Here is a 16,095-nt window from a genome sequence, read left to right on the forward strand (position 1 = left end):
TATTTGATATAAATTTGAATATAATAGGACTCTTATTGTAATTAAGTACAAGTTAAAAAATATATACTTATAACATTCAATATAACATAAATCTAGTATTAAAATGTAGGTATAATATTATATTATGCCATATTACATTTTTCTAACCTATTCAAATTTTAAAAATAGTTAATGATTTTTTTTAAATTAGGAAATATTTTGAGAAATAAAATTGATTCAACTCCTTGTAAAAATACCTACTTGTAAAAATGTTAGTATTAATAAAAATTGGCCAATTTACAGCTTACTTAAAATTTAGTCATTTAGATACTACAAGCATTAATTTTACATGTAAAAGTATTCGTAAAGTGGTTTATAAAAAAATTATTTTTTTACTGTAGGATTGTAGAAATCGATCACCCGTATTTTTCCGGAACACCTTTTACCCGAATCAATATTAAAAACGATAAATTAATATGGATATAAAAAATAAAAATTAGTTAATAAAATTAATAACTTAATAATTAATACTGTAGTGTTATCCAGCGGCGGATTGACTAAAATATCCGGCTCGGGACAGGCCCACCAATTACCAAGTACATCGGCCCAGAATTATAATACCACTATCGGCCCACCGGAAACTTTCCGGTATCCACCGCTGGATTGTCAATTTCTTTGTAAATTGAAATGCTTTTTTTATAATAAATCAATAAATTTTAATTTATTTTAGTAGAAAATGATGACACTGCATCTATTCCAGTAAAGGGAAAACTATTGGTCATTAATTATGTATTGAAATGTATGGTGGAGAAGTATAGTACATCAGATAATGGATTAAGTATTTGAATCCCCAATAAATCGTGCCTAAAAATATTGTAGTTAATTTGGCATACAATAAAACTTTCATCGGTTAGTTAATAGTAAGATAATTATATACATTTATGAATTTTAAGTAATTTAAATACTTTATGTACTTATTAAATTAACACGATAAAATCAAATATTTTACTTTATTATTAATAAGTAAAGCACGGATGTTGTTGCATTTGCCACTTTTTTTTCTACTTTTTCAATATATTGCTAAATACGTATTAAATGCGTGTCATGACAGTACGAACTAAAATCTAAAAGTTTTAAGTGCAATTTTTGAATTTTTATTGCAATTTCATTGAATTTACTCATTAATACAACTATTTTAGTTATATAGTCGACACTTAATCGTCGTAACATTTATGTTATCTTATAAAATAAACATAATTTCAAGTTGGTATACCTATAGGTATTTAATTAATTCAAATTAGTACCTACTACACTTGTTGATATGCATATGCTTAATTAGACTACCTAACTTTATAAGTTATCATCTAGTATCCTAGTACCTCTTTAAACTATATTTTGTTGTGTATTAATTGATTTTAGAATTAATAATAACTATCTGAAATTTATTTTTTACTTGATATATTGAAAGTAGGTACTAATTTTTCAAGTTTTGTTTTACCGTAAACATTTTGATTCTTGAAAATATTTTAAAAGAAAAATTACAACGTTGGTGTACACCAACCATCTTTATTTTTTAGGTGTAAATTTAAACTTTAAGTATCCTACAAACCGAGGAAAGTTTTTTCTTGGTATTTTAAACTGCAGTGATTTAAAAAGATTAATTGTACATTTGTACAGTATGGTCCATGTAAATTGTAAACCAGTAACAGATTTTTCATTGGATCAAATTGTATTGATAATGATATATATCGAATCTAGTATAAAATACAACGGTTTTGGTTATGTTTTTCAGTTGTCAGTTTTATCATATTGTGAGTCTTTTTGGCTTTTCGCAGACAGAAAATACCACTATTTTAAGTATTTTTTGATTGATGGTATAAAGGACTGGTAACATTTATCTCAAAAAATTGCAAACCATGAAAAATCAATTTAATATCACATCGTGTGTGTAGTTATAAAACTATGAACTATATGGATTAAGAATCAAACTATAGATGTAAATCTTGAAAAACAAATTTCTATTGAAGGCAAGTTTTGGAGGGATGTTCTTATTAGAATATCTAATAATAATAAAACTTTTTCTTATTGATAGCAATACAGCATTACGATGAGGTAATGAAGGAAAAGTATGTGAAAAAGCATGTGAAGCCGTGAAGGTAATTTTTTACGAACAGCATACGACGCGGCTCCTTGTAGAATTTGATCCAGTTTTGATTACATTAATTTTAACTTAATAGTTAAAATCTATGTTTTTAACAAAGCATTGACAAAAGTGAAGAGAGGTAAGTAAGTATACTTAGGTAATTATCTTTTCTTACATAAACACAAATAGGTAGTATTGAATGAAAAGAACGAGTCAGTGGCGTATATAGAAATTAATTTCAGGGGGGGGGGAGGGTTAAAAAAAATTTCCATTCTTAACTTTCAATTAACTATAGAATCAAAATCAATGCTTGTACCAACCATACATGTACCAATACATTTCAAGGGAGGGTTGAACCCCTAACCACCTCCCCCCTATATACGCCACTGGAACAACTTGAAGTATTATAAATAATAATCAAAAGTATAGTACTTATAATTGAAGTACCTAAGCTATATGCACTTACTAATAATATAGGTAATGGATTTATATTTAGTAATGAACAGTTCATTTCTATTTTGTAATCTAATGTTTTACTAATTACTATCTTATATAAATTTTGGATAACAAAATCAACCATTTATATAAATTAGATTCAAAAACTGGTACTTTCCATCAATTATATACACCGGTACTAAAAACAAATATTTCCGTTTGTAAAAAAAAATTTAAAAATCAACAACTTATACTGCCTCCAAACTGAAGCACTTTTGTGATTTTTAAAATAATGTATTCCGCCAAAATTTCAACGACAAAATAGGGTTTACCATTCACCATTTAATGTTTAAAATATTAAAAAATAAGAAATATTTCATACATTTAATATATAGGTACACTAACTAAGTTTAGTGAATATTAAAATTCACTTGTGATTGTCAACATTTCGACAATGCACTATATCTTTGGACTTTTACAATATAACATAGGTAGTAATAAACTACTTAAATCGTAAGACTTTTATAACGGCTAAGACTCTGTTACTTTCGATATTTCGTTTTGATAACGGATAAATGTAGCGATTTCTGATATCTTTCGACGATTTCTTTGGATTTCTCCGCTGCAAAATTATTTTAAATTTTAACTAGAAATTATTATGTTTAATAATATATACGATAAATAATTCAACTACAGGCATTTGAATTATATGTGAATATTTATAGTTAACTTGGCTAAAACAAATCCTAGTTTTTTTTTTAATAAGAGTCTTATAGGAGCTCGTTTAATGTATATATTTTATGAATTATAAGTTATAACTATATTTAATAAACGAATTAAAAGCATAATTGTTTAGTGAATTTAACTATTCATACGAGTATATAAGCTTGTAGTTAAATGAATATAGACTTGTTTTTATTAAAATATAATATATAGGTGTTAGGTAATTGTTATTAATAATCAATCATCGAGTAAAATGCAATACAATTATGTTATACCGCCATAGCCATATTTTCATTATTCATAAATTGGACTTTAACTGAATAACTTAAATTTTATTAATTCTGTAATGTGATATTTTTTAGTTTTGACATTTTTACCTGTTCAATTTGTCAAATATGTCGTCTAACCATCTGGAAGCACTTTCTGTTATGTATAGTTCAGCGCGTTCTACCTGCGAAGCTTGCGATTCCATACATTGAGAAATATCGTTAGTGTACTGTGACACTTTACTTATTCTATTGTTTATCTGAAATAGTTAAAAAATAAAAAAAATGAAGACCAGCAATTCCTGGCAAAATGCCATTTAAGTATGCATTTGAATAATAGTATTACGAGTAGATATAGTTATCAAAATTTTGTATATTATTCATAACATATATAGTATATATACATATACCTATATGCTGTATAGTAGAGATGGAGAGTAGGTCACTGGTCACTATAATGGATGTGTTAAATTTGAATGCAATGACGGGTATCATTGTATACGAAAAACGATTCTGTACGGAGACGATTTGTCAGTCAATGATAATTAGTTGGATATATTATATTATTACCTATATTTAAATTGTAATATATCGTTATTTTACGCGATTTTGTAAAAAAATAAATTTCATACGCTCATAAAATGTTTTCTATATTGACGCTGGAATTTTTTTTTACAATTACTTAAAGGAAAACTTATGGATTACCTTGTACAGTTGACTCTCGATAATTCAAACCCTCAATAATTCGAAGTATCTAAATATTCGGTCTCTTGAAAATCACGCGATAATTCGAACAAAAACAATGCATTTAAGTACACTTGGTAATTCGAAATTAAATTTTGGGAAAATTGGCCATTAACACTTGACAATTCGAAGTATCATTCGTTTAACGCTCGGAAATTCGAAGTATATATATATTCAAAAATGAAACTAAATTCAATGAAGCAGAAAATCATAACAGATTTCTTCAAAAAAGAATAATCTTTTATAATAATAATTAAATTTACGTAGTATAATTATTATATAGTTTAATTTAAAATTTAAAAACAATAAATAACTCTAATATGTACCACCTAATTTACTGAAATAATTAATATATACAATAAAAAAAAACAAAATTTTTTTTCTTAACTCTATAATAATTCGAAGTTTTTCATCAGTCCCGTCAACTTCAAATTATCAAGAGTCGACTGTATTGAGTTTTTTAACCTTAGGTAAATCACAAAAATTTTATGAATTTTCAACTTCAAAATTCCTTCCAAATTTTAGCGATTTTGATATATTTTGTAAATATTTGAATTTTCAATGCTTATAAATAAAAATCGTGAATAAAGATTGTTGATTTTTTTTTCCTACAATAAGTACAATATATAATGAACCTTGTATTAAATTTTAAAGATTTTTTGGAAAGCCAAATTTTTTTTTTTAATCGGCATTTCAAGAAAAAAGTTTAGAAAAATCGAAAATTTCAATGGTTTATAAATAGTTTAAAAAAATTCTAAATATTTTGAAAATTTAATCGTAAATAGATAATGCTTATATAAACATTTGGGGAAATTTTCAAGTATTTACAATAATTCGTTTTTGAGTTACAGCAAAATCAAAAAATCGATTTTGTCGAAAAGTGGTTATGCGTAAAATTATTATCTACGTAATAAAATAGTATTGTTTAATTGTTTATGTTCTTATTGTTATTGATTATAGGTATTATTATTATGTACCTAATGTATAATATATTAATATATACCTATCTTGATATTATATATTATTATACATCAAATAATGTTTAAATCTCATCGAAATTTATAACATTTTCGATTTAATTTGTTATGACTTCAGACTTATTTATATAATATATATTATATATATAGGGTGATTATTTTATCGAACAACATTCATTATTTCAAAATCTAAAAGTTTTTGAAAATATTTTAGATTCTATATATTTCTAATATACTTGAAATTGTCATCAGATGTTTATATTAGCGTTATTTATTTACGATTAAATTTTCAAAATATTTTAACTTTTTTTGAGCTATTTATAGACAATAATAGACATTTTCAACTTTTTCTTAGTTTTTTTTATTTAAATGCCTATAAAAAAAATTTGGCATTCCAAAAAATTTTTAAAATTTAATAGAAGGTTTATTATAAGTTGTACTTATTGTAGTAAAAAAAAAAAAAATCATAAATCGTTAGTTACAATTTTAGTTTATAATTTAAAGTTCAAATGTTTACGAAATATGTCAAAATCACGAAAATTTGTAAGGAATTTTGAAGTTGTAAATGTTTAAAATGTTTGTGATTTATACCTAAGCTTTAAAAGCCTAAAACAAGGTTCTCTGTAACTTTTTCTTCAAAAAAATTTTAGCGTCAATTTAGAAAAAATTTTAAGAGCGTATGAAATTTATTTTTTTACGAAATCGCGCGCATAAAATAGTGATATATACAATTTAAATTTTAAATATAGCTAATAATATAAGAATATATCCAATTATCTTAGACTGACAATAATCATCTCCGTTCAGAATCGTTTTTCGTATACAGCAATGATACCTGTCATTGCAATATTCGCTATGTATAGTATAATAGTATGCACCAGGCACGGGCACCGGCAACCCGCGGCCCACTAAATATATTTCATGGTATTTAAAATTTCATTTCTATCAATTTAATCATGACTATTATATAATAATGTGCACATCTCATGAGAACGAGAACGTAATCTAATCGTATATGATGTATATATATAATAAATTATATTTTTTAATATTTTAATTTTGTATGCGGCCCTCAATGAAAAACTGAAAAAAATAGGGTCTACAAATATTGTACGTGCCCTACAGCCACGGTGATTACTTATATTAAAATACCTAATTTTACTTACATTATCAAATAACTCTATTGAAATTATATTATTTATAAACAGCTTAATATGATGTCTAGACTCTAGTGGGGCATAGCCGCATGGGCCCCTATTCCCCCCTAAACGCCGTGCCTATTTAAGACACCTGCTAATGTCTAATTTATAACTGGTGGAAATAGGAAATAGGTACCTAAACTAATTTTAGTTTATTATTTGCTGTTATAAAATTATGCATAAAATGATTATTTAATCATGTATATTATATAATTAGTAAAATAATTGTATTATGTATCATTTTTTTACTATAGATACAGTTTTTTAATGTAATATTATACTACACATTTTATTTTATATTGTTCTAAAAATGGAGTTCTATTTTTTCCACCAATAAAGAAATAATAACTATACGTACGTCATCACTTTGCACTGAAGACACCGCATACTCTAAAATAAACTGTAAAAATATATTTTGCTGTCTTTGCAGCATACAAAATCGATTGTTGACCAGCTCTTTGAATTCGATAATCTGTTTTTCGAGTACGTCCCGCAATTGACCAATCATTTTCTAAATAAATCGATATAAATAATTAGAAACAGGCTGATACCACTTTTTACTGATACTCCGTTAATAATCTATAATTATGTTAATTTTAAATAATTGTCAATTTATTAATACTAACTAACAATAATATATGAAACATTCATAAGAACTCAAAATAAATCTTTGAAATCAATAAAATTTAAATTATATAAATATTAATAATATACGTATATTTTGTATAGTATCGAGCAGATAGTTTTGGCTTTTTTACGCGGTATTAGTTCAAATATCCGTTTTTCAGTAATAAAAAAAAAACCAATAGGTTTTAGTTTAACCGATACCTATATATATAACTCCAAGTTTCAGCATCGACACACACATATTGACCATTAATAATATTAACACATATAAGAAGTACTTATTATACAGAGTTGACTCTGTTGACAAAAATAGTTATATACAGAATAAAAAATACTATATATTTTATGGTAAAAAGAAAGAAGTTAGGCGTTACATAGTTGTATATTATACTAATTAAATTATATAAAAACACTGAACTAAAATATTCGTACTACACCAGAAATTTCGTTTACGGACTTTCTAATTGATTAATATATTTTAACAGCATCAGGTTTACTTATTGAGTCCTATATAGAAGCAGAACAAGTGATTGAAGTGCAATTTTAAGAGTGAAAAATTTGTTGCCCAAAAGTGTTAAATCCAAAAAAGTCTTAGATAAGTAGGTACATTACATTATTGTTACAAATTTACAATATTATTAAATATTGTCAAATATATTTTATTGATAATATCCAATGAATATTATACAAGTTTTGTATATAATACATGTACGAACATAGACAAATTAATATTTTTGTAAGAAATCATATATTTTAAAACTTTTCTACCAAAAAGTAAAAGAACTATTTCTGAATATGAATAACATTTCTTTAAGAATATGTACCTACCTATATAATATACCCGTATGGCGGTTAGTTAGTGAGCATAGTTTAAATTTTCTTGTCTTTTTGTGCGTTGAATTTAGTTACGATCAACAATAGACTTTTAAGACATATCATTGTCAAATTTACGACCATTAAAAATTGAAATAAACTTTTCAATAATTAAAACTTGTTTTATTCATATTTTGGTTAACGTACCTAGCTACGTTTTTATATTTTAAGTAATAAATAATTATATGTATTAATAATACATTTAATTGTGAATATTTTTGTTTAAAAAAAAAGTAAAAAGTAAAAGGTGGAAAATTTCCTTCGGCTGTACGCTGAAAATTGCTTAATCCATAATTGCACTTTTATTGTCTAATACTCATTACTCTATAGCACCATTTATTATTATTAATTATCATTTACCGTTATTTTCCTAGACAATTTGTCTTCGTGGCTCATCAGCGTAAGCCACGTCGCACGCGTCCTCTCTTCGAACCGTCCGCACGCGATATTATCGTTCGTTGTTGGATTTCCATCGTCGTCGCTGCCTATCGGAAAATCGCATCTCACACGTTTCTTATACTCCGCTAACTCCGAAACACATCTGTAAAACGAGATTATGACGTGTAGCCCAATGACCGTTAGTATGCTTGTACGATTGCCAATGTAATGGCCGAAGATTGTCATTTGTCACACGCAATGGCATTTGTAAAAAAAAAATTATAATAATAAATAAAAGTGAACATGGCGTATATTGCGCAGAGACTTCGTACACAAGAATTATCAAAGCACAATTCTTAGTTCGGTTTAGCGTGACAAGTGACGTAACGCATGCAATTCGTTCGGAATTAACCCAGCTTTGAATTAAAAGATTTTTTTCAAATTAATGTTTTTATCAAGATATTTTGAATAACATACCAATTTTTATTTATTTTCTCCTAGTATACTTACTTAACTCACTAGGGCTGCCTTTAGTGATGGGAGAGGGGCGTTAATGAGTGTAAGAGTGTAAATGTACTGTGGAGGGGGTTAACGGAGCAAGATGAAAAATTGTAAAGTTAGAATATTTAAATATTATATAGATGATTAAATGACAGATTGTAGTTCATTCACTAAAGAAATTAAGCAATTTGAAAATGTGATAATTTATAGAATTTGAATATGTGATAATGATTACAAATAATCAATTGTGTGTTGTTAGATTTAAGCTGATATTAGAGTAAATTTATTTATTAAGAAACTTTAAGTTAAGAATATTATCCGTATTACTCGTATTAGTACGTTAAATTATCCACGATAGGTATCTATTTTCATTTTTCTACGACATAGAGTACCTATATTTAAATTATAATACGTGTATTGTATAGATTTTCATACGAATTTAAATATTGTAAAAAAGTCAAAATAAAAATACAGCTAAACAACTATTCTTAAAATTAAATTTGATAATAATTAAAAAATTTGCATATTTACAAAAAAATTTAATTTTAATATTCATAAATTAGATTTCTCCTGTCATATTATGTATATTATACACTTTGAATATATTTCATCGAAAATTACTATGACATGGACAGTTTGTAATTAAAAAAAAATGTCTTTTTCAGTTAAGATGAACTGTGATCAACATTGTTTTCACATCGATATCGAAGATTTTTAATTAAGTTATATAAATAGTTACAACACGAGTACACGACACACCGTCAATCATCATCACGTGTCGACACTTCACTAGTACTAGTGTATGATAAAAAAAAATTACGATCACCAACTCTGTGTAGCGTGCAATATACATAATTTATTTCAGCTTTAAAATGCATAGTTTTAATTTTTTTTTTTATCGCATTGTAGCATTATATCACTTATCTACAAATTTACTGACTTTCTGCTTTCCTCCACGCCGTTGTCGATCAATTGCCGCAGCTCTCCTTGAAATTTATTAACCATTTGAGAACGGATCCCACGACTAGTTTCCGCAGCTTCCGTTAATTCGGTTATCATTCGCCTGAAGTCGTCTGCGTACCTACACGGTAGATAAACGGAAAAAGAGCAACAAACGAAAACAAATAAATAAAAAACCGTTAAATCCCTTTTCGGCTTTCGCCAACAAAAATAATATATTATAGGTTTGTTAGTTAAGTTGGGTACTTGGGTTAGATTATTAAGAGAACGTTACACCTATGCATATGTTGTCTCCGTCTTACAAAATAAATGCAAAATATAGTAAAATTGTTTTACGCGGGATAGAACCATTCAGCTCTAGTGATAGTTAAGATTCCAAATTAATAATATTATACGACTTATTATTATTTTTACTGTTGTAATTTGTTATTGACAGTCGTTCTTATCGATTCGACTGATCATATTCCGCGTCTGATTATTATATTACCTCCATAAAGTTAGCAGCACAACTATGGCAGACACCTATGAAATACATTCAACAAACTTGTTGGACATTGTTGGATTATACTCCCAGACTTTGTTAGATATTCATTTTAACGTTAGATCTATAAACACTTTTGTTCTGCCAACTATACTCCAACAGCACAACTTTATGTTAAATCAAGCTTGACATTTTTTATAGGGGTGAAATTTGGCTGACATTAAGTCGTACTGTTTGAGTATAGTTGGCAGCACAAAAGTGTCTAAAGCTCTAACGTTAAAATAAAAGTCCATCAATGTCCAACAATGTCCAACAAGTTTGTTGGATGTATTTCATAGGTGTCTGCCATAGTTGTGCTGCTAACTTTATGAAGGTTACAATATAATAAACCTTCATAAAGTATACGATACAATTATTTAAGTTTTAGTTTACGTAATTACGTTCACTAATCGAATATAGGACGATATTTTGTAGTGTTGTATGAGATATGAGAATAAAAGTCAGTCAACTTGCTTTCCGGATGTCGTAGCGTAAATTTTATTCTTTTTTTTTTTTTTTTAATTTTAGCCATTCTTGTAGAATTCACTTACAGGCAAGCCCGGATTAAGAGGACGGTACAGAACCCATTGATTTCGAGGGCTCAACTTTATTTCCAAAATATATTTGTTTAATGCGTTTAAAATAGTTTAAAAAAAAATTATTAGTGGGTATAATAGGTAATTAATAATTATAAAATAAAAATTTTCTTAATTTTATACAACGAAAAATTAGTAAATGATAATAAATATTAAATTGATATTCTAATAGTTAATAGTGTAGTAATAATTGATATTAGGTATTCTTGATCTATTCATACGTGAGGTACCTATTTATAATAATAAAATGATTTTACAAAAAATAATTACCGGAAGTATTTCCAAATATTTTAATTGTTCTTTAATTTAATGATTATATTTAACTATCCCAGGGATGGTCAATTGTTCAGCCGAAAGAGAATTTTCCAAGTCAACAAAAATAAAAAATAAATAAAAAACTCAAGAAAATTTAACACCATTAATAGTTTACCAAGTAAATATTAGTAACAAATACAGCGTAATAAATTATTTTCTACATAATTATTAACTTATATAGCCTTTAGAATTTTATGTATATTTTTTGTATTGTAAAAAATTATACAATAATGTACAGTCGTTAAAATGTAGTGATAAATTTTTTTGAAGTTAAAGTTTTAAGGAGGCCAACTGTAAAAAATAAAAAATTCTCCTTTTTATATAGTGAAAATTTAGTTTTTTAGTTATGACTGTATCTTTTTTAGTTCTTTCCCCCGCAAAACAGTTTAAACAGTTTTTGCTATATTTTACATTTGTATGACGGAAACAACACATGTAGCGTATCTGTAGCGTCCTCTTAAGCTAAATACTTCAGTATACTTATAGTGGTTTTGATAACATTGTCTATGGTCTATGGCAAAATAATATGCAGAAACTTTGTTTTCGTTCTTTTTCCGAAGACCAGGAGTATTTACGTTTAATTCTTATTATATTTTAAAACTTTTGTTAGTTATATTTAGGTACCTAACTATTTTTTAATATTTACATAGTAAAAATAATGGACTATAAGTATCAAATAAATAGGCCATCGCCAATTACACTATCAAAACCACTACTGCAATGTCTAATCTACCTAAATACAGATACAATAATACAGTCTTACGTTCTGTAGACGTTATGGATCCCGTAACGACCGTTTTCCATTAGAACATGTTCTACAGTCGTGTTTCGAAATACGCTTACGTTGAAATCGACGTCTTCGTCTTCCGGGATTCCATCTAAAAACGCGTCCTTTCTGTCCGCCATCCGTTCCAGTCGCAATTGTTCGTCCACAGACATTCGTTTCCATTTCCTGTCGTTTTTGTCGAGCATAGTAATCAGTTGACTGAAAATAAAAACTATAGGTACAGTATTTTTTTGTACATAAAATTCATACTTGACAAGAACACGTCATGTGCACTGATTCGTTCCAGTTTTTTAAGTTTATCTGTTCACATGTTATTATTATTATATGAATTATTATTATCAGTAATATACAGCAAATACGAGTGTACACATTATGAGTGGATGTTTGGTAGAATTTTTTAGGGGTGGCTAGCACTTTTCAAAGTAAATTGCCCCATGCCTTGATAAATTATAATAATTTACATTGTTCTCATGGACCAATTCTAATTGAGAAAGCGGGGCTAATAACCCTCCCACCATGTCCACCTATTGTTTACAGTATTTACATCATTGCGGTAAATCCTACAATAAGTTAAAAACCTGTGGATGTCGAGAGCTTCTTTTCTTTCTTCAACTGTAATAGTTCTATTATTGTACACCAGTAACGTTTGTAAAATTGACAGTATGAATGTCCGTTCCGAGTCCATTGGTTCTATTTGGCACGGATTACCTTCTACTACAAGCGATATGAGGTTTGTAAATTTTTTTAGATACAAAGTCTAAAAATTAATTTAAAAAAAAAACAAAATTTATTTATTATTAGTGCGTAGTTATAATTTAACGTAAATAAAAAAGCTTATAAATCTGACTAGTATATTACAAACTTACAAATTTATAATCATCTATTTGGCAAAACCCTATGTCTAGCATTTCTAAACAATCGCGTTGTCTATCCAAATTTTGTATTTTCGTCAATGGATTGTGGTTTAAAATCAAACGCCGCAATTTAATTAATCCCTTCGAAATAATAGATAATCAATGTTGTTAATTTATTAACAAAATTTGAGACTGAAATCTATTATAATAAACAGGGTTGTTGGGAAAAAGGGTAGATACTTATTTGATTTTTTAATTTATATGAAAAATTATATTTTATGTTTTTATGCATTATTTTAAATTGTAATTTATGTTAATATAGTGTCAATATTTTGTATATTTTTCATTTTAAATACGTCTTTATTTTTTTTAATGAAATATAAAATGTTTATTTATTATAGTAATATTAATAATATTATTATATTAATACTACTAATACTAGGTATAGCTATTATTATAGTTATTAGGTAGTAGGTTTGTAACTATATTATATTTTAGTCAGTATAGATTATATATAATAATATATAAATATAGTATTTTATAAAAGCTCTTTAAACATATAGCCCAATCTCCCATGATGTGTACCTAATATGGATCAGTATAAACTATAAAGTATAATTTATCATAATAATTAATTAATTAATAATTTATAGTGAGTATAGTATTGACCAGTAGTTTTCAAACTTTTACGTATTATACACGGCATACCGTACACTTCAAAAAATTTTCACTGCACGCTAACCTTTTTTTTAGATGAACATAATTGTTTTGAATTAATTATAATTATATATACATTTAATAAGAAATGTATGATTGATGGGCTAACAAATATTTTTAATTCTTGGACGAATAGTTGACACATACCCACATTTTCTTGTATCACAATTCAATGCAATCGGTAATTTATGGAAAAACCACGGCACACTTAGTGGATACTCGCGGCACCCAGTTTGAAAACCACTGGTATAGACAGTTTAGTACACTTTTGTACTTTATTTACACACCAATTTATATTTTTTACTTTATATTTACATTCAATTTTATTATATACATTATACACAGCTAATGTTTAGGTACCTAAAATAGTTAATTAGTTAAGTACTAGTAGGTATATGACTGTATATGACTATATGAGAAAATATATTTGTTACAATCTATATATTGATAAAAGTCGAATTACCTGTAAATTTTCGATTTGCTTTATATTATTATGAGAAAGGTCCAACTCGACAAGGTTAATAAAGGAATCGAGATTGCAAATTTTTTCAATACGGTTAACGGGTAATTTTAATGACGTAAGATTGGATGACGATACCAAACACAAATTGGCTATATGAAGTATATCTGTAAACAATAAATGATTATATCAGTAATTTCAAACATATTTTACTAAAATTACAGACATTAGTATTAAAATGTTATATAATAAATTATATTGTATCTTATATGTGCCATGCAGTTGAATTATTTATATAATATTATATTATACTCATATTATGTCAATATATGACTATATTCATAAATTGGTATAAAGTATCTATAATAACTAAAGTTAGGATCTTGTAGGCATTTCATTTGTTTTCTATTTGGTCGTCCAATACGAACGTCACCTATGGTAACTATTTACAATTTACGTATAGGATTAGTACACATTTTTATTTCATCTTTTATTTGTTTTTTATTTTTAAATTGCTTTTTTTGGAGTTTTATTAATATTTTGTCTTATTAAAGAGTGTTAAATCTAGATATTTGAAATACCTATTTGAATGATTAATACTAATTTTTTTATTAATATTCAACGAAAATTAATCGGTTTTGATCAGTTTTTTACGTAAAACGTAATATTCTTAAAGACAAAATCGATGTATGACTTACTAGTTGTATTTAGTCGTATTGTGACAACCGCGAACCGTTCCAATATTTTATCATGCATTTTATATACATAACAATATCTGAACTGTAGTAATAACTATAATAACTAGGGCTGTGAATTTAATGTACTATAAACCTTAAAAAAATGCATTTAAAATGTCAAAAAAAATACAATATACACTTAATACAAAAAATTATAATATAAGATGCACTTAAAATGGTTTTTAATTTAATTTTTATATTTATATTGTAATATTGTAAATAGTAATAGTTTATTAGTATATTATATTATACAAAAGACGTATTTATTAAATAAAAAAAAATACATAAAAGTTGGTTTAATTTAAATTTAAATTTTGAAGTTGAATAATTCTTTAATAATATGCTATTCGCCTAAAACATTTTTAAAAAATTTTCTTAATGTATTTATATTTTGACGGAATATAAATATATAATTAAAAATACCATAAAATGAACTAAAATAGGAAAATATGACCTAAAAAGGTAAAATAAAAGTTTCATAAATGGTTTTATTGTTACATAATTTAAATTATGTACTTACAAAACTACGTTTCACAATCACCAAAAAAATGCACTATCCTACAAATTCACAGCCCAACTATAATAAATAATAAGTACCTATAAGGCTATAATAATTAATAATCATTTAGTTAATCGTTTATCGTTCGTTTTTTTTCTGTTGAGTATTTCACAAATAATAATACTTTTTTTTTAAGAATTTTAATTTAATTTAAATATATTAATATACTACCTACCTTGTATTCATACATATTTATGATTTATGTAATAAAATAACAAATTCTACTTTATAAATTTACTAAAAATGTAAATATGAACATAATGTTTCGCACGGTGATCACAGGCATATAATTGCAGTGATCCTAATCTTTTAATAAAATACGTAGTCAGACAAAAACAAAATGATATACAATTTTCTATTTTAGGTGTATACACGATATATTATATTATTAGTATCTCACTTGAACAACTGAGATCCAGACATCCGACGTGTTCAAATGTCCGTGTAGCATCCGAATCATTATGATATCCGTCATCTCGCCCAGACTGTATGACGTCAGCGTTGATCACTGTGAATTCCATATCGAACTTAAAAATTTCGAATTTATATCAAAAAAATCTTAAATACGCGACGGTTATGATAATATACATTTTATTCTTAAAATATGTATTTTGTAGACTTGCAGAGAGTGTTAAGCTATATAATATTGTAATAAACAGCTGACAATATATTATTATTTTACATCATTATTACCAAATTAATGGTAATAACTCCTTATTGTTGCAGTGGCTTTAATAAAAAAACA

General features: G+C 26.3%; 1 protein-coding gene across 1 annotated transcript; it reads right to left on the bottom strand.

Annotated features, from left to right (window-relative positions):
- Nucleotides 1-2,879: 2,879 nt before the first annotated feature.
- Nucleotides 2,880-16,087, bottom strand: LOC132927536 (dynein regulatory complex subunit 3-like). The gene is made up of 10 exons (XM_060992078.1): nt 15,751-16,087; nt 14,058-14,221; nt 12,890-13,018; nt 12,602-12,780; nt 12,000-12,221; nt 9,786-9,926; nt 8,327-8,507; nt 6,825-6,977; nt 3,658-3,806; nt 2,880-3,179 (listed from the first exon to the last, which is right to left on the bottom strand). Exons 1-10 carry the CDS (start codon nt 15,869-15,871, stop codon nt 3,089-3,091), a joined length of 1,530 nt encoding a protein of 509 aa, XP_060848061.1. The 5' UTR covers nt 15,872-16,087; the 3' UTR covers nt 2,880-3,088.
- Nucleotides 16,088-16,095: the final 8 nt, after the last annotated feature.

Source organism: Rhopalosiphum padi, chromosome 3 (assembly GCF_020882245.1).
Source record: "Rhopalosiphum padi isolate XX-2018 chromosome 3, ASM2088224v1, whole genome shotgun sequence".
Classification (NCBI taxonomy): domain Eukaryota; kingdom Metazoa; phylum Arthropoda; class Insecta; order Hemiptera; family Aphididae; genus Rhopalosiphum; species Rhopalosiphum padi.